The sequence below is a fragment of the Solanum lycopersicum genome, chromosome 6, assembly GCF_036512215.1.
Source record: "Solanum lycopersicum chromosome 6, SLM_r2.1".
Taxonomy (NCBI): Eukaryota; Viridiplantae; Streptophyta; class Magnoliopsida; order Solanales; family Solanaceae; genus Solanum; species Solanum lycopersicum.
The window spans coordinates 34,488,288-34,508,676 of NC_090805.1; the positions used below are offsets into that span (position 1 = coordinate 34,488,288).

At 33.5% G+C, this 20,389-nt stretch overlaps 2 protein-coding genes across 2 annotated transcripts; both read right to left on the reverse strand.

The window, feature by feature from the left end:
- Positions 1–2,051: 2,051 nt before the first annotated feature.
- Positions 2,052–3,404, reverse strand: LOC138349357 (uncharacterized mitochondrial protein AtMg00810-like). The gene is made up of 2 exons (XM_069299682.1): positions 3,246–3,404; positions 2,052–3,173 (listed from the first exon to the last, which is right to left on the reverse strand). The coding sequence occupies exons 1-2, from the start codon at positions 3,402–3,404 to the stop codon at positions 2,052–2,054; spliced, it is 1,281 nt and encodes a 426-aa protein (XP_069155783.1).
- A 163-nt stretch (positions 3,405–3,567) lies between these two features.
- On the reverse strand, positions 3,568–11,411 carry LOC138349358 (uncharacterized). Its single transcript, XM_069299683.1, has 4 exons — positions 11,179–11,411; positions 10,130–10,694; positions 9,667–9,904; positions 3,568–4,286 (listed from the first exon to the last, which is right to left on the reverse strand). Exons 1-4 carry the CDS (start codon positions 11,409–11,411, stop codon positions 3,568–3,570), a joined length of 1,755 nt encoding a protein of 584 aa, XP_069155784.1.
- Between the last annotated feature and the right edge of the window lie 8,978 nt (positions 11,412–20,389).

The following is a 20,389-nucleotide window of genomic DNA, read 5'->3' on the forward strand; positions in this document are numbered from 1 at the left end:
GCCTATCACCACAATCTGTTTGTACAAAAATCTCACGTTATGTTAGTTAGCAAACAAACGAAATGCAGCTATCAAAACTAAATGCATATATTCTCTAATTAATTAATGTCATTTTACTGTCTGGACTTATTGCTACATTTATGTTTCAGTCAGACTCTCTTATTCCTTCTTCTTTTTTCATTTGAATAATCAGATATAGTCAGAGGAATGATATGCTATAACATATAATATGTGTTCGAGTAATTTTAAAATTAAATCATTTTGTGTTAGCACCCAATTGACAGTAAATATATTTTTTTAAAAATTCACTCAAAAATGATCAGCCAAGAATATATAGAAATTTGGAGTAAAGCGCTAGCTAAAAATAGTTTAATGTAATTTCTTTATATTAAAAATCATAATTAAGAAGCTTCACGTGCATATTTATCAACGTAAGCTCTCTCGTTTGTAAGGTGAGGCTAATTCAACTGGTAAGGAATCATTTTAAATATTACGACAAAAAAATATATATATTTGATAGGTAATAATTTTTTTTTACATCGATAATATTTATCATTGCAAAAATATTTAACAACAATTGAATAACATCATATTAACTATATTGTTAAACATAATATATAGAGAGAGAGACAATTATATATTGTCACTAAATAATCATCCCATATGTTTTATTTGTTGTAGTGCAATGTGTTGGGTTTGAGTATTTTCCTTCCTTTGTGGTTTAAAATTCTCCCAAATTTGACTAATTCACTTTTGTCCATAAGCTCAATATTATGGTGCATATGAGGTGAATCACAAGAATTTGAGAGCAGTCATATAAAGAGAGAAAATGTAGATTCTCGCACAAGCCTTAGCAATCATTTTCAAATTATGATTTTCGCTTCGTTTTTTGTCTAAGTGAGCTGATTTTTGGACAGTGTGTTTCTTTCAACTTAATATTTGATTGAGAGCTGAGAGAGGGTGATTTCGGAGTCTTGTAGCTTTAGATTTTGGCTCGTGAATAGTAGCTGCGGTTTGATGTTTTTGCTTCTCTTATTTCTCTAGTTTTTTGGTGTTATCTTGTAGTCGTGTTGCTCATTGTTTTTGCACTTTATTGGTGACCATTTTGGAGGACACTTTTGTAACTCTTGCTGATAATAATGGAGCTTTGGTCTTGTGGTTTTTATTCTTCACACTTAAGAGGTTTTCCACGTTAAATTTGGCGTCTCTTGTGTTGATTTATTTCTCTTGCTTGGTTAATTAGTTCGCTGCCCAAACTATTTTTTTCTATATTTTATTTTCTCTTGGTTCAAATAGAAGGAAAAATTTTAACTTTGATATTATCCGCTGCTATTCTATCGTGCACTTTAGGGTATTATTTCGCTGATATTCTGTCGTCCACATTTATTTTGTGCTTTCTTTTCCCAACATAATGATCATTGCGTAAAGTTGTTATTTAATTTATGAATTGCCTTTAATTTAGAGTATTGTTTTCATTTTGAGTTATTTTAAGGGCATTTAAACTAAAATTATCTTTGAGAACTTTCATTGTATTTGGATAAATTCTAAAAAGTTTTTAAGAAATTATTTTTAGCTAAAAAGATATAAATATGCCAAAAATATAAAATTCATAACTTATATTTTTGACTTATAAACCAAAAATATAAATTCATACAGTCATACTTTAAACTCTTAATATTGAAAAATGTTTTGTTGAACTCCGCTACAAAAATAAGAAACATTTTGTAGGTGGTTAAAAAATTGTGGTAGTACTCTTTTTCATTCAATATCATATTCATTTTGGTTTAATCTAACAAATTGTTGATTGAATGAAACCTAAGTAATTTGGGAGAATAGAAGAAGAAGAAGACTACTGAAATGTGTTGTTGCTTTTATTCATCTCAAACTTTATGAATGAGAAAAAATGATACTGGAGCTTACAGTGCTAACATGTATATATACAATTACATTGATGGTAACTAACTAACAGAATGAACCAATAGGATACTGACAGCTGGATAACAAATTTAGCACAATAATAACTAATTAAGCAATACTCAACTAACTACTAATTAATTCTTAGCAATACTCTTAGCATACTCCTCAATACCCTCCTTCAAGCTAGGAGATATGAAAATGTTCTTCATGCCTAGCTTGGATACAAGATAGTCATGCTGCAAACGACCACGACCTTTAGTTAACACATCAGCAAGTTGCTCCGCAGTGGCCAAATGTTGAATGAAGACAATACCTCTTTGAATCTTCTCCCTAACAAAATGACAATCAATGTCAATGTGTTTGGTCCTTTCATGGAACACAGGATTGGATGCAATCTGAATGGCAGCAGTGCTATCATTATGTATAACAACATGTAAGGTAAGAGGCATATCCAAACCACGAAAAAGACCAATTATCCATGTAACTTCAGAAACAGTGGAAGTCATGTTTCTATATTTTGCTTCTGCAGAACTCCTTGAGACAGTGGATTGCTTTTTTGACTTCCAAGAAAGTAAAGAGTCCCCAAATTTGACCATATACCCGGTGATGGACTTCCTAGTATCAAGACAGGATCCCCAATCAGCATCACAATATGCTTGCAAATAATCAGAAGATTGTGCAGCCAAAAGTATGCCTGAGCCTGGATTTTGTTTGATGTATCTTACAACTCTAACAGCAGCATCCATATGATACCTCTTTGGTGCATTCATAAACTGACTTAAGCTTTGAACAGCATAAGACAAATCAGGTCTAGTGATGGTTAAGTAAATCAACCTTCCAACAAGTCTTTGATATGCACCAATATCTGATAGTAGTGAGTCAGATGAAGAACCTACATGTTTATCAAAAACCATAGTAGTTAATTTGACATTCGTTTCAACAGGTGTGGCAATAGGTTTAGACCCACCTAAACCCAAGTGTGAAATTATCTCCAATGCATACTTCCTCTGGTGCATAAGAATCCCTTTAGTGTTTCTAGCAAATTCTATCCCTAGAAAATATCTCAAAGTCCCAAGGTCTTTTATTTTGAAGTTGTCCTTCAGAACTGTTTTAGTTTCATTAATCAACTTCAAGCTTCTACCGGTTACCAACAAATCATCAACATAAATCAAGACAATCACAATGCCTTCATCTGACCTTTTAGTGAACAAAGAGTAATCCATATGACTTTGTTGAAAACCAACAGCTAATAGGGCCTGAGTTAATTTCACATTTCATTGTCTCGAAGCTTGCTTAAGTCCATATAATGACTTAAGCAACTTACATACAGGTTGAACCCCATCATATCTATGAGTGCAACCTGGAGGCAATTGCATATACACTTCCTCCACTAAGTCACTTTGCAAGAAGGCATTATAGACATCTATTTGTTGAACATCCCACCCCTTAGTAGCAGCAAGGGTCAGCATTGTCCTCAAAGAGACCATTTTAACAACTGGAGAGAAAGTCTCCTGATAATCTAATCCTTCCGGCTGACTATAACCTTTGGCCACTAATCTAGCTTTGAATCTTTCAACTTCACCAGTTGCTTTGTACTTAATTTATATACCCACTTGAAACCTATAAACTTGTTACCAATAGGAAGATATACTATCTCCAAGTCTTATTATCTTCCAAAGCTTGTATTTCTTCCTTTATAGCTGCCACCCTTCTCTTGTCCTTGACAACTTGGTGATAAAAGTGAGGCTCATTTTTAACTGAAAAATTAGCAATGCAACATTGATATGAAGGAGACAAGCAAGTGTAGTCAATACTATCTCCAAGAGAGTACAGACAGTGAGACTTTGATTCACACTTGGCTGAGGTCACAAAATAATTTTGCCAAAATGGAGGCCTAGAAGTTCTAGTGGACTGTCTTCTTCCTATAGTGGAACTCATAGTTGGTTCCTGAACAACTGAAGATGGACTCATATTTGGATCCTCAAAAATATGATCAACAGAGTGTCTAGTGGTACTATCAATATGATCATCTATGCAAACATGATCATCAGCCTTGACATTCAAAACTGGAACTTGAATTGCATCATCTGGTACAATTGCCTGCATATCAGCATTAGCATGAATCTGAAAGGGAAATATGGATTTCGTAAACACAACATCCCTGCTGATAAAAAAGACTTTATTTTCAAGATCATAAAGTTTGTATCCCTTTTGTGTAGTGCCATAACCCATAAAAACTGATCTAATAGCTCTAGGTCCAAACTTGTTTGTCCTCAACAGTTTGGTGGCATGACATGAACAACCTATTATTCGCATGTAAGACAGATCTGGTGGTTTGCTGAACATCATCTCAAAAGGAGACTTTTTATCTAACACAATGGATGGAATTCTATTAATAATATGAACTGCAGCTAAAACACACTCCCCCAAAACATGATTGGAATGTGACCTTGAAATCTGATAGCTCTAGTTGTCTCCATGATGTGTCTATGCTTTCTTTCCACTACACCATTTTGTTGGGGTGCATGTGGACAAGAACTCCGATGAATGGTGCCTTTAAAATGAAACAACTCACTCACTTGAGCATTGAAGAATTCTCCCCCATTGTCTGATCGAAATGTTTTAACCTAGACACTGTATTGGGTTTGAACCATCGAAAGAAATTGCTTCAATATAGTAGATTCATCAGATTTAAGATGCATGAGATATATCCAAGTCCATCTAGAATATTCATCAACCAATGTAAGAAAAAACCTCATCTAATTGTGAGTTGCAACTTTGTAGGGTCCCCATACATCCATATGAACTAATTCAAAACATTTTGAACTCCTGGTGTTACTAACAGAAAATGGTAATCAAACTTGTCTAGCCAATGGAAAAATATTACAACATTGTAACTGAAACTTCCTTTTATTAGCAAACAAATCTATCTTTCTAATAGCATTTGTTGTGCGGAATTTGAGATAATACGAGAAAATATAAACGCGAAAAACAAGACAACAGATTTACGTGGTTCACCAATAAATTGGCTACGTCCATGGGAAGAGAGGGAGCAGTTTTATTATGGAGAGGCAAAAACAGAATTACAATAGGGTTTGCCATAGCGTCTATATATAGTGCTAAGCTACGCCCTAACAGGCTTGGGCCCAACATACAGAATCAACAGAAAATAAAGGGCCCAATACAACAACATTGTATACCGTCGGGACGGGGGCGTCTCCGCCCCCCCGGACCCCCAGGCCAGGGGGCGCATCGCCCCCCTGGACCCCCCGACTCACTGACCGGGCAGCGAGACCCCCGTCCTTTCTGTTTGTAGCGGGTCCGATTCAAGGCATTCAACAAATCTCCACCTTGACTTGAATTCTCCGAACAGATTCTTCAGACGCACTATGATAGTGCCAGGCCTCCCCCTCTTCCTCAGAGTTGCCCCGCAGGGCAATTAACAGCTTCTGATGTTGAGCAAGTCCAAACAGTGTTGAAACTTGCTTTGTGGAACCGGCTTTGTGAACATATCAGCAGGATTATCAGCAGTTCCTACTTTCTTCACCTTGATTCTCTTCTCACTTCTCAGAAAATGATACCTTACGTCGATATGCTTGGTTCTCTCATGATGGACTTGATCATTGGCTAGACAAATTGCGCTCAAACTGTCACAATACACCGTAGCCTGATCATGATGCAGACCAAGATCACTAACCAGCCCTTTCAACCAAATCCCTTCTTTTGCAGCCTCTGTCAAGGCCATGTACTCCGCTTCCGTAGTAGACAAAGTCACTGTAGGTTGCAAAGTTGCCTTCCAACTGACGACAGATCCTCCAAGGGTAAACACATAGCCAGTCATCGATCTTCTTGTGTCAACATCTCCAGCATAGTCTGAATCAGAATAGCCAGTAACCAAGCACTGAGTATCACCTCCATAAATGAGACCAACGTCAGATGTACCTCTAAGGTACCGAAAAATTCTCTTCACAGCCTGCCAATGTTCTCTCCCTGGTTGTCCCATGAATCTGCTCACTACACTGACTGCATGTGCTAAATCTGGCCTTGTACAGACCATAGCATACATCAAACTTCCTACGGCACTGGCATAAGAGACTCGTGACATATACTCCTTCTCTTCTTCTGACTGTGGAGCGAACATGACAGTGAGATGGATATTGGCAGCACTGGGGGTATCAATGGGCTTAGATGAAGACATGCCAAACCTCGCCAAGACCTTCTGAATGTAGCTTCTCTGTGACAAGAAAAGTTTCCTTCTCTCTCTGTCTCTAATGATCTCCATCCCTAAAATCTTCCGAGCGGCTCCCAGATCCTTCATCTCAAACTCAGCACTAAGTAAACCCTTCAGCTTCTGAATGTCATACTTCTTCTTTGCAGCTATCAACATATCATCTACATAAAGCACCAGATAGATGAATGAATCATCATTGAGCCTTTTGTAGTAGACACAACAATCATATGAGCTCCGAGTATAGCCCAACTTCACCATATAGCTGTCAAACCTTTTATACCACTGCCTTGGAGACTGCTTAAGTCCATATAAGGACTTCTTCAACTTGCAGACGTGATTTTCCTTCCCTGGAACTTGGAAACCATCCGGCTGAGTCATGTATATCTCTTCCTCCAACTCTCCATGTAGAAACGCTGTCTTCACATCAAGTTGTTCAAGCTCCAGATTCTGATATGCAACTATCGCTAGTAACACTCGGATGGAAGTATGTCTGACCACTGGTGAGAAGATCTCATTGTAGTCCACTCCCTCTCTTTGGTTGAAACCTCTGGCAACAACCCTGGCTTTATACTTGACTCCTTCTGCTGGTGATATCCCTTCCTTCTTCTTGAAAACCCATTTGCAAGTAATAATCTTTCTCCCCGAAGGCTGTATGACCAGATCCCATGTCTGATTCTTGTGTAGGGACTCTATCTCATCTCCCATAGCAGCAAACCATTTTTCAGAATTAGAACTTAAAATGGCTTCTTTGTAAGTAGACGGCTCAGATGTATCTACCTCTTCAGCAACCTGTAGTGCATAACCCACCATGTCCTCAAAACCATACCTCGTAGGTGGCCGAACTCCAACCCTCCTTGGCCGATCTTGAGCTATACTCTGATGGATATCTGATGGCATAGATTCTGGAATATCAGTTTCTGTCTGTGGCTCTTGATCCTCCTCTTCAGGTTCCTTTAAATCGCTCTCGTTCTGAATGACTTGAAACTCCACCTGTTTGTCAAGACTCCCAGTTTCTGACGTAGTTGTAGGCTTCACAATGGTTCTAAGCAGAGAACTTTCATCAAAGACAACGTTCCTGCTCATAATAACCCTCTTTTCTGCTGGAGACCAGATTCTGAAACCTTTCACTCCATCTCCGTAGCCCACAAATACTCCCTTTTTAGCTCTTGGTTCTAACTTACCTTCACTGACGTGATAGTAAGCCGTACAACCAAAAGCTTTCAGATTTGAATAATCAGCAGCTTTTCCTGACCACATCTCCATAGGTGTCTTGCACTGTATGCCTGTATGTGGTCCGCGGTTAATCAAGTAGCAAGCTGTACTAACCGCTTCTGCCCAGAATCTTCTATCTAGCCCAGCATTAGAGAGCACGCACCTTGCTCTCTCCAGAAGTGTTTGATTCATCCGCTCAGCTACACCGTTCTGCTGTGGTGTATTTCTGACTGTACGATGTCGAGCAATCCCTTCATCCTTACAGAATTGATCAAATTCAGACCAACAGAATTCCAGCCCATTATCAGTTCGCAACCTCTTGATCTTCTTCCCTGTTTGATTTTCCATCAAAATTTTCCACTCCTTGAACTTCTGGAAGGCTTCACTTTTATGCTTCATCATGTACACCCAAGTCATCCTTGAGTAGTCATCAATAATGGACACAAAAAATCTGCAGCCTCCCAAAGACTCAACACGGCATGGACCCCAGCAATCAAAATGGATATAATCAAGTGTGCCTTTTGTTCTATGAATGGCCTTTGGAAACTTGTTGCGATGTAGTTTTCCAAAAACACAATGTTCACAAAACTCTAGGCTCTTAACCTTATGACCAGCAAGTAAATCCTCCTTTGACAGAATTTGCATCCCTCTTTCACCCATATGACCAAGTCTCATGTGCCATAACTTAGTCATATCCTTCTGGTGAAATTCTGACGATGCAACATGGGCTGAACCTGTAACCGTGGAACCTTGTAGAAAATACAAAGTACCACGCATGACACCTTTCAGAATCAAATTTGAACCCTTCCAGACCCGCAAGACTCCATCTTTTCCTGACCAGCTGAATCCCTTGCTGTCCAAAAGACTGAGAGATATCAGATTTTTCGTCATCAATGGAACGTGCCTGACCTCGTTCAATGTGCAGAAGCTACCGTCATGTGTCCTTATCTTGATCGAGCCTGTCCCAACCACCTTGCAGACAGAACTGTTGGCCATCGAGATGCTGCCTTCGTTTACCTGCTCATAAGTCGTGAACCACTCTCTCCTAGGACAGATGTGATAGGATGCCCCAGAATCGAGAACCCACACATCTGAATGATGAGTGTGCTCATCCGCAACTAGGGCAATGTCTTCTTCAGAATTGGTGTCTTCTTCAGCAACAGCAGCAGAAACTGATTGTTTTTCCGATTGCTTCTTCTTCTTCGGACAATCAAATTTCCAATGTCCCTTCTCCTTGCAGTAATTACAAACATCATCCGGCTTTGCACCCTTCGACATCGGCTTATTTTTCTTTCCGCCGTTTTTCCTTCCCTTTCCGCTACTGGTGAACAGACCGGAAGGCTGTATGTCCGTACTTGTGCCGTTAGCCTTATGCCGTAATTCCCTGCTATGAAGGGCCGATCTGACTTCTTCCAGTGACACAGTATCTTTCCCAACAATGAACGATTGAACAAAATTCTCAAACGACATTGGGAGAGATACTAACAGAATCAGGGCAGCATCTTCATCCTCGATCTTCACATCGATATTACGCAATTCTAATAACAAAGCATTCAATTGCTCTAAGTGTTCCCTGAGTTGTGTACCTTCAGCCATTCGTAAACCGAATAGACGTTGTTTCAGAAGCAGCTTGTTGGTTAGAGATTTTGTCATGTACAAACTCTCCAGCTTCAACCACAGACCAGCAGCAGTCTCTTCATCCGAGACCTCCGTGATGACGTCATCCGCGAGACACAGCATGATCGTCGAGTGCGCCTTTTCCTCCAGAATCGCCATCTCAGGAGTAACGACGGCGTTCTTGTCTTTCGACAACGGCGCCCAGAAACCTTGCTGTTTCAACAAAGCCCGCATCTTGATCTGCCATAAACTGAAACTGTTCCTCCCTGTGAATTTGTCGATTTTCACGTTCAAAGCAGACATCTCAAATTCTCCAAGAACACCGATTAACCGAGAGGCTCTGATACCAATTTGTTGTGCGGAATTTGAGATAATACGAGAAAATATAAACGCGAAAAACAAGACAACAGATTTACGTGGTTCACCAATAAATTGGCTACGTCCACGGGAAGAGAGGGAGCAGTTTTATTATGGAGAGGCAAAAACAGAATTACAATAGGGTTTGCCATAGCGTCTATATATAGTGCTAAGCTACACCCTAACAGGCTTGGGCCCAACATACAGAATCAACAGAAAATAAAGGGCCCAATACAACAACATTGTATACTGTCGGGACGGGGGCGTCTCCGCCCCCCCGGACCCCCAGGCCAGGGGGCGCGTCGCCCCCCTGGACCCCCCGACTCGCTGACCGGGCAGCGAGACCCCCGTCCTTTCTGTTTGTAGCGGGTCCGATTCAAGGCATTCAACAGCATTCATAGGGATGTGACCTAGTCTTTTTTGCCAAACTTCACCCTCATCAGAATCCTGGATAGCTCTAGTAGAAATACTCTTATGATGTTGTCCAGTGTCTATCAGTTGAGGAGACTTCAAAATGTATAAACCACCATCCTCTTTATCAATCTCCTTCACTCTCCCAGTGAGAAGATTCTGGAGAAGGAAGAAATCAGGATAAAACATAGCACAACAATTCAATTGTCTAGTTAGTTTAGCCACTGAAAAAAGATTGAAGTTAAAACCTTGCACACATAAAACATTTTTAACTATATCACCTCCTTATAGTTTAGAACAACCTGAGTGTGTGACTCGAGATAAATCACCATTTGGAAGTTGAACATGTCCTGAACTCATCACTGTTCATTCATGAGTCAATACATTCTTAGTTCCCACCATATGATCAGTTGCTCCACTATCAACAATCCAATCAAAACTACAGGAATTGAACTTAGAGTTTCCTGCAAAGTTACCTGCTTCATTGGCATTAATGTTGGTAGATGTTGCATTTCCTTCATGAATCAATGGTAAGTTCAACATCTGAAGGACATTTTTATACTGATCAGGTGTAAACTGTGGCACTGAACTAGCTCCAAAACCTGAACCATATTGTTGTTGTGACTGTTGTGTGGAAGTAACAAAACAACTATTATCATTTGATTTTCCTAAGGATCCACAATCTGTTGACACATTGTTAGCTAATCTTTTCCCTTTGTAATTGACAGGATAACCTATTAACTGGAAACAAACGTCCTTCAAATGCCCATGCTTATGACAATGAGTACAATATTTCAGCTTGTTGCAATCAACTCTATTGTGACCATTCATTTCATAGTGATCACAATACAAATATCCACTCCTTTGTGGCTTATGAGGTTTCATATTTCCTTGACTTCGATAACCTTGACTCACAGGACCATTACTTCCAGAACCATTGCCTCCAGAACTATGGAAAATAATGCAGTAGAATTTAATTGTCCGCCTAAGGTGTAGTGATCTCCACATAACTCCCTTTAGCTTTCATCTTGAATTACCATAGCATAACATTAATTAACAGTAGGTGGAACACTCATCATAAGAATCTGACTTCTAGCATGACTATAATTGTCATTCAAACTCATTAAAAATTGCAAAAGCTTTTGTCTAAGCATGCTATCAATATACTCTTTAGATCTATCACAATTACAAGAGGGAGGTGGAACAATTGATTCGAAATCATCCCATAGATCCTTTTACTTTGAATAATAAACTGATACAGGGGAAGTACCTTGAGTATGTGGGACAATTGATTTGTGCAAATGGAAAATTCTGGACATATTCACCTTATCAAAACGTTCATTCAGATCACTCCAAACTAGTGTTGCATTAAAACAAAATAAGATTCCACTCACCAAATCCTTGCTCACACTACTGATCAGCCATGAGAGCACCATAGCATTACATCGATCCCACTGTTCTTCTCAGAATCAACTATATAATTTTCACGTTTGATGCTTCCATCAACAAACCCCAATTTATTCTTAGTCAACAGAGTCAATTCCATTGCTCTGCTCCATAAAGTGTAATTCTCCATGCCTGAGAGTTGAATTTCAATTTGAACAGCTCCTGGTACATTAGAAGATGACAAAAACAGAGGATGAGCATGGTCGATTTTGTTCGTCATTGATGTCTTCTCAGGTCTGCAAACTCAGCTATCAACTGAAGCTAGAAAATCACCAGGAATCGCATTCCATGCTCTGATACCATAACAAATTGTTGATTGAACGAAACCTAACTAGTTTGGGAGAATAGAAGAAGAAAAAGACTACTGAAATGTGTTGTTGCTTTTATTCATCTCAAACTGAATGAATGAGAAAAAATGATACTGAAGCTTACAGTGCTAACATGTATATATACAATTGATGGTAACTAACTAACAGCTAATGAACCAATAGGATACTGACAGCTGGATAACAAATTTAGCACAATAATAACTAATTAAGCAATACTCAACTAACTACTAATTAACTCTTAGCAATACTCTTATCATACTCTTCAATATGATCGATTGAAATTTATATCAGAAAGGTTTACTATTAGAATAAAACATTATTTATTTGAAGTAAAATTTCAAGTTGAAGTTAACTTAGTAGGCATTTGTACTTGCAATAGGAAAAATCATGATTTCAAATTAATGTTAAGACATGTAATTTGCAATTGTGATTTTTAATCTCAGTTTAAAAAAAGCATGCTTTAAGATTTTAAATCACAATTTCATTTTTTGTTAGCACTTAGATATATAAATTTATATTTTATATCAATAAAAAATAAAAATGCACCATTTTAAATTTATATAAAAAAATAACAATATATTCGATGTGAACAATTTGTTTTTTGATAAATAGGAGAAGTTATATTGCTTCCCCCAAAAAGGGAGGGCTTGCTCCTTCCTTTGCCAGTGCATCCGGCATTGGAATGACAATGGGGCGTTTAGGGCGGTGATGGTGTGAATTGGGCTTAATTCATAAAAATTTTAATTCGCTTCGTTTTGCCTTGTCCCGCATAGTGACACTTTTATTTTTAATCCGTTCGATCCGCTCCGCACGAATCCGTCCACATAATTTTCTTAATATTTTTCTTTTTACTAAAAATAAAATTCATAAAAATAATTCATTTTTCATTAAATTGTATTAATTTAATAGGATAGTAACTTAAAATTTGTTTTTTAGAGGTCAATTGGAAAATATGTAAGAAATTGTCTTATTTATTGAACCATTTTCATTTATTATCTTGAATATTTTAGCAGTTTTAATGAACTTATATTACAAAATAATGCTCTATCCTCTATAACATGTAAAAAAATTAAAATAAGTTTAAACCCACATAAAATCACATATACCCGCGACTCATCCCGCTCCACGTTAATTTTTTTTAAACTCACATTAACCCGCTCCGCATTCTACCCACTCACGTAATTTGACTAATAGATTTTTATAAAATTATATATATTTGAAATTTTATAATTATAAATATTTATGTATAAAAGGAATGTGGAGACATATAATTTATCAATGTGGTATTTTAAAATGTTTTGATTTTTTTATTTATGGACTATAATTTGTTTATTCAGTTAAATTGCATAAGAATTGATTTTTATTTTTTTTCATCACAACTAATAGAATTTTCATATTTATAAAAAATATAATTTATAAAATTCAATTACGTATTCAAACAAAACTTCATTTTCAAATCAATATATTTTTAAAGAGAAAAGTAGTGAAAGCCCGTCTCTAAACTTTTGTACAAATTATTAGTTTTATCTTCAAACTAATGAAAGCCTTAAAAATATTTATTTACTTGACTAATTAAACTTAAATACATTTTCAATCTCGCAACATGAGTGAAAAATAATACACCCCTAATATTTTGCCAACTTTAAAGGTGTTTTCAACACTTTTCTTAACTTTTTTATTAAAAGCCCCATGGTCCGATAAGACTTTGAATCAACTTGATATGCGGAGTGTATTTTAATTCAATTAGTCAAGTAAAAGAATATTTTAAAAATTTTAAAAATGAAACTAATAATTTACGTTAAATTAAAAAATTATTTTCTCAAATTTTTGAGTAATTTTATAAATCATGATTTCTAGAAAAGTAGACATTAGACTAATATAATAATAAGAGAAGTCTAGGCCAAAATATTTTTAGAGGCAGTGTAGTCTAAGTATATATATGATAGAAATACATCCAAAAGTCGCATAACGGCACTCTGGCTTTTGTCTTTTTGCTTTTGTTACATCTTTTTGACTTGTATTCCCTTGCACTTGCACTTGCAGTGTCAAAATTGAACAGTAAATCTGTGAGACTTCTATTCCCCTGCATTGTCAAAAATTTGCTGGCAACTTCACAGGAGAGTACCTGGCCTTCCATTCAAATTTTTGAAACTTTTTGCTTTTCCTTTTGGATGTTTGTGGTTTTTATATATAGTAAATTATTTCGTTAAGAATAAAAAAAAAGTTAAAATAAAGGTTTATTTACATTAGTTATATAAGGATGATTTTTTTCGGGGATGAATTAAAAATAAGTTACTTTTAGCAAGTCATTTTTTAATGGCCGTCGATTTGATCATAGATTTGAGAAAAATATTTAACTTTTAAAAAAATAATTTATTTCATAAGTTTTAAAAATTATGAAATATTTTTATAAATTTGTATTATCATTTTTATACTGAAAATGTTAAGTTAAAAGCTATGAAAAATAACATAATTAATATGAATTTGAAAAAAGAGGAAGAAAACAAAAAGGAAATATCATTGATTTGTGTACGAAAAAATTACTATTACTGTTTGTAGTTGAAACTGATCTCGAAAAGCATGTTTGGATAAAATTATATAAAATATGTATATTACGATATAAATTTTGTAAAACAAATTAAGAGTGAAATTTAGTCCAAAACTAAAAATGGTAAATATTTTTATAAAATATAAAAGTTTTGAATAACAAACTAGGAGTGAAATTTAGTTCAAAACGATAAATGATTGGTGTTTTAATAAAATAAAATTTTGGGTAATTTTTTAATCTTAAAAATTCTTAAATGCTAGAACTTGGCAACTTAGGATGTTTGTCAAATATATTTGTCAAGTAATAACAAATAATATGGCCACACACTTATTTGTAATTACTCTGAAGTTTTCTCCAAATATATTTGTTGTCATATGTGTCCTAAAAATTATAATAAAGGAATATACTCCTTATTAGATTATTAGGTTAATTTGTATAAAAACTTTAGACTAAATTTTTTATAAATATTATAGTAATTGTATAAACATAGAAATTATTTGGCGTAAAGTATTATACTAGGTAAATCAATTTTAAAATAAAATACATGTAGGATTACTTTATCTAGAGTTTGATTGAAGGTATTATATAGTCCTGAATTATTTTTCTCAAGATAACTTATAATTCTAGATAAGTTATTTCAAGATAACTAATTCTGGGATGAATTATTCCGTCATACATACGAAGTAAGTTATCCCACCATAATGACCAAAATAATGGGATAACTAATCTAATATTTATTAATACCTTCAACTAAACATGAGAAAAAAATAATCTCATGTTATATCATATACTTCACGTCAAATGAGCCCTTGATGATGCAGGCATAAGTCATACAAATAATGTAATAATTTTTCCATAGTAATTAATTTAAAAATAGCTAGTGTCCAACCAAATGAACACATAAAGTTTTCTATCACTTTGCCATTTAGTTTATTTTTTTATAAGAAATCTTTATTTCTGTAACTTTTTTTAATATACATTTTTATATGTATGGAGAAACTTATTTTTTGAATTGCTTTGTAAATTTTTCAAAATAAGTACGTTCATGTCCAAATCGATAAATTATTCATAAAGAAATAAATTATAAAAGGGTAACAGATCCCATTTCCCTCCTAATAAAATTAATGTAACGTTACATTAAAGTACATTTGCAATTAGAAGTGTAACACATGCTTAGTTGAAATTACTATTTACATTTTTTGAGTTTGGGCCATTAAGACATTTCTTCTCCTCTTCCTTAATTCTTCTTCACTGCTTTCGTGTTTCTCTCTAATTGAAAACGTGAAAGGAAGCTTAAGATTTAATGTGCTATTATAGCTTTTTAAATTCTTTTGAGTCACAAAAATGATATATTAAAAGAATTCTAAATTTTGAGGGTTAAAATTTGAGAATATTTAGAGGAGATTTTGAATTTATTTGTTTTTATGAAAGAGTCTATTAGTCACAAAATTTCTTCAAAGCTCAAATCAAATTTCAAAATCTATCGTGACTTAAAACATCAAGATGAATTCATATTTAAATTTTGGATCTATTTAGAAAATTTGAGTTGATTGGGATTAAAAGAATCAACTCGTTGAGGAATAAATAAACTAAGTTGTCCGCATAATTCACTTATGAAAGATTTAAATCTTTAAAAGAAATAATTTTGGAGCTATCAATTTCATTTTGTCATCGATGAGGAATAAATGAACTAAGTTGTCCGCATAATTACATTTACTAATAATTTTCATCTTAATAGTACAAGTTTTTTAAACAAATATGTAAATGATGTATATTTATATTTTACGCCGCGAATTGAAATTTTACTTTAGGCCCCCAATTACGTTGAGCCGCCCTTATAAAAGAGTATTTTTAAAATTCTCTATAATTAAAAAATTAAAATAATAATTCACGTCAAATTTAGAAGGATTTCAAACCTTATTTCCTTTTTTTTTTTTGCTCATCCAATAGAGGAAATATACAGTTACTAAAAGAGCTAAAACTAATTCACCCTGCAGGTACATGCATTCTAAAAAGGAAGGCATGGAATGATATTATTTTACTATTAATAATAATGAGATGTTATATACCTTAGCAATAATTATGACGTATATACCTCTTTAATTAATGATGTCTCAAGCGAATAAGAATTAATTAATTAATTATCTCTCTATATATATATATGTTGCCTCTTTACTTAAATGCAAACGAAAGTTATGATAAGTATGTTCAACCAAAATTAATTGTCAACTCCATGTTTAAAACTGGAAGAGAATTTACTACTTTTGCTGCTTTAGTTAGTGAAAATAATTATATCGAATGTTTGTACTTGAATAGTTAAAAATATTTCATTTGTACCTATTTATGTAACATTTTGATTTTATACTTCTTTATTTTTTTTTCTTTTCTTTTTATATCATAAATTTAAGAATTCTTTTTAAAAAAAATTATATTCAATTAAATATCTTTACATAAATTAAGAGGAAGATATATGCTAAACTTTTGTGAGCGTACACTTTAACTAGAACTGCGGTTCAAGTCTTGGGTATAAAAAAAAAATTATTGGCCACCCGGCCACACCTGAATAAGCTCTTCAATGTGCAGTTCAGATTTAATCAAAACTCTAATGTGTACTCCGAAAATGAAGGTGAAAATTCAAAAAAATGTGAGTGACCTTAGATATCAAAAATATAAATCCACTAGAGATTAAAAATAAAATATTTTAGCATTTCGATACTGACATCGACCCTGCAAAAATAATAACTTTGTGCTTGTATTTATGTACAATACAATGTGAACGATATTTTAGAATTTGAGGGGGGAAAAGGTACTAATGTAGACATGAACTTAAACAAATTTGCCTAAAAAATAATTACGCGGTTAAATAAGTATTTGAGTTAAACATGGCTACAACTTGCATTAATTACAATTTAAAACTTATTTTTAGCTATAATTACATTCTTCTTTCTCACTTCTCTCTCTCTCTCACCTCTGTCCACTCTCTTTGAAATTTCGCTCGTCTTTCTTCTCTTTTTTCAATTATCATTCCCTCGCTTCTCCCCTCTCCCTACTCAGTCTCTCTCTCACCTCTCTTCTGTCAATCTCTCTCTCACTTTACGCAAATAGAAAACGAGAGAGACTAGATATATAAATACATACACATATCTATTCGTCCAATACATTTTTCATAATTATACAAATACAAATTTCTCCTTGTCAGTTCTCTTCAGCATGTCTCTCTAGCTTTGTTCAAATATAAATGTGTAACTTATTTGTATAAAACAAGAGGAAAATTGATGTACAAATACAAAATTTGAATTCGATTCAATTGTATACAGATATACAAATATAATTATTTATATATATACACACACGCATCTCTCCTCCCTCTCCCAATCTTGCTTTGTCTCTTTACTTTCTTTAACATCTAGCTTTGAATTATAATTAGAACCTAATTAAATTATGTTTGAATTGCTATATGGGAAAATTTCCCAACTTAAATTACATATTTATTTTATTAATATATTTTTGAAGTACATTTAGTGTGATGAAGTGTTTGTGGGGCTGGGAGAGTGGGAGGGGGTCCTTGAGAAATATTTATGGTTGAATACTTCAGTGGAATTGAAGCTTTAAAAGCAATAAATTGAGGAAATTGTCGTGCAAAATCTGAGGCGCACCTACCGGATGTTACACATTTACTACTCTCATTTCCTACCACCAAACCATTTGGTACAATGAATCGAGTTTTTTTTTTTAAATTAAAAGTTTTAGATTTGAGTTTTAAATATAAAAAAAATATTAATCGAGAATGTTTTCCCTTGATTGTAGTCCATGCAGTACAAATTTAAAATAATTAAACTTTAATATAAATACTGAATCAACAAAAATTTCTATCTCGTTAAGTTTATTTATTACATCACCTTTTCCTTCTTTTTTCTCCAACTACCTTTCCTTCTCACACTTTCACTTTCACCTTAACAACAATCATCCCACCTTCTCTTGATAACTCCTTTTGTTCATTTATGTCCCCCAACTAATTTCTTTTTGATATCATGTCTTGAACCAAAAAATTAGTTAGGAGATTTGAAATAGTATCATATATGAAATAATTGGAACCTACAAATTAAAATACCTCTAGTGTACTTTTGTTTTCATTTTCCATCACACTATAAATCTATCCTATATCAATTGATTCAACCATTTATATATTAAATTAAATTTTGGAAACCGCTCACTTACCTTTCTAAGGATGTTATGTTGGAAGGGCAAGGACAAGGCCAAGAAGATTCATCTCAACTCTCTTCGAATATGTGTTGATCAATACTAAAAAAAATCTTGTATATTCATGTTTTATTTATTTAAAAATTAATTGGTGTAAATATTTGACTTTATAAAATTTTATTGCCTAATTTTTCTTTTATGAATATTTTAGGTGCATCATAATGTTTGTCACATCCATACATGATTAAGTCGAGATGAAGTATAATAATTTTGAAATAAAATGCTAAAATAACAGATTAAAAATAAAAATTTAACCAATTTACCTAATGTGAATCCACATACTAATTTATATTGTAACCCAATTATCTTGCTTTTTTGTCTGACCAACCAACTATCTCTTAAGGACCTGTTTGGAAGGACATATTGATAATTGAATTTAATTTAATTGGTTTAATTATATTAACTTGTCCTGTTTGAAAAGATTATAATTACTTGGTCAGCAGTAATTGATGTGATTGGCAGGGTAATTACACTTTACAACTCACACGCAATGACTATGAATTACTGGTTATTACATGATGTAATTACAAACCTAATTACTTTTAAATTTCTTTTTTTTTGTTTTAATTTTTTTTATTATATTATTTTAAGTTCTTTTTTATTAGGATTCTAAAAATTTGTAAAAGTTTATTTTTTATTTTATTTTATTTTCTTCTTGTTCTCAACCTTACTTTATGTGATTCTATGTCATTTTCTCGTATTATTCATTTCTTTATGTCATGCTTATTTTCTCATTACAACAATCTATTAGTTTTTCTAATTTTTAAATTAATATACAACTTATTGTTAAGTAAGGTTATAGACTTACATTTTCTTTATTAAGAAAAAATAAAAATAAATCATATTTATTGCTTTGTTGAAATTTGTTATAAGAGTATTACGTTAATTTTTTTTATTTTGAATAACTTATGTTGTATTTTCAATTTCATTTGTTTTAGTAATATTGAATTTACATTGCACGTCATTTTTTAATTAAACTTGATCAATTATATTTTTGTCAAACATTTAACAATTTATGATATTTTATTTATATATTATTCTTTTTAAACATGCATTTCACGATGCTCGTAGAAACTTCATACTTTTTATTGTTACGATCAATTCAACCGTAATGTATTAATTTGAAAAAATATAAATCAATTATTTTTTCATAATATTAATTACATAAAATATGTTTATTAATTAATATATTTTCAAAAAATATATGTTTTTTAAATATTCAATATAATGTCATTTATAAAGTTTCTTATTTATCTAATATAAATTTTAAATAATTAATTTTTATTTTTAAAATTTATTACTATAATTTTATGATTGCAATTGTATAAGTACAGTGTAATTACACTATGACAACCAAACTGTAGACATTGAAATTTTGTGGGACTCTACAAGATGCGTTCAGTTCGAGTTGAGACTCTACAAATTGTGTTGAATTCAAACTAGGATTCTTGGAGGCTACTTAACCCTAAATCATAGTTTATGCCTATATAAAGGGTACTAAATTTCCTTAAAAGACATCTCGGAAACTCCATAAAGAGATCAAGATCTCGAATACTCCACAAATTAATGAATTATTCATATAGAGAGATCAAATCTAAATCATCTTAATTCCAGAAATATGCCACTAACGGCCCTCAAATTATGGATAAATCTTAGGAGAGGAGAATCAAGGGATAAATAGATTTGTACTCGCAATCTATCTTGATTAATAAAATTATGGATAAATCTTAGGAGAGGAGCATCAAGGGATAAACAGATTTGTACTCGCAATCTATCTTGATTAATGAGATCACGTTTCTTCATATCTTATTTGTATGGTTTGTTTATTTTCCATATGTTTAAAATTTGTTGCAAACAAATTGGCACGCCCAGTGGGACCAAATCTGTCATTCATCTCTTCTCTCTTAAATCAAATATGAAAATATGAAGCTGCAAAGGTGGAAGAATGAGTACGTACCTCAAGCCTCTTCTTTGAGTTTCATCAAGTCTACACTCCGACAAGCCTTGAAGCAGGAGCATTTGTAGACATTGAAATTTTGTAGGACTCTACAAGATGCGTTC

Bases quoted from the DNA above. Each gene is read 5' to 3' on its own strand.
- LOC138349358 (XM_069299683.1), bottom strand. From the start codon at position 11,411: ATGACGAACAAAATCGACCATGCTCATCCTCTGTTTTTGTCATCTTCT. The intron at 9,905-10,129 runs GTATTGACTCAT...TTCCTTCTCCAG, and splicing joins ATATGGTGGGAACTAAGAAT to AATCTTCTCACTGGGAGAGT. The intron at 4,287-9,666 runs GTCAGCGAGTCG...CCATTGTGTTAG, and splicing joins GACGGGGGTCTCGCTGCCCG to ATAAAAAGTCTCCTTTTGAG.
- LOC138349357 (XM_069299682.1), bottom strand. From the start codon at position 3,404: ATGGTCTCTTTGAGGACAATGCTGACCCTTGCTGCTACTAAGGGGTGG. The intron at 3,174-3,245 runs GTATGTAAGTTG...AAATTAACTCAG, and splicing joins GATATGATGGGGTTCAACCT to GCCCTATTAGCTGTTGGTTT.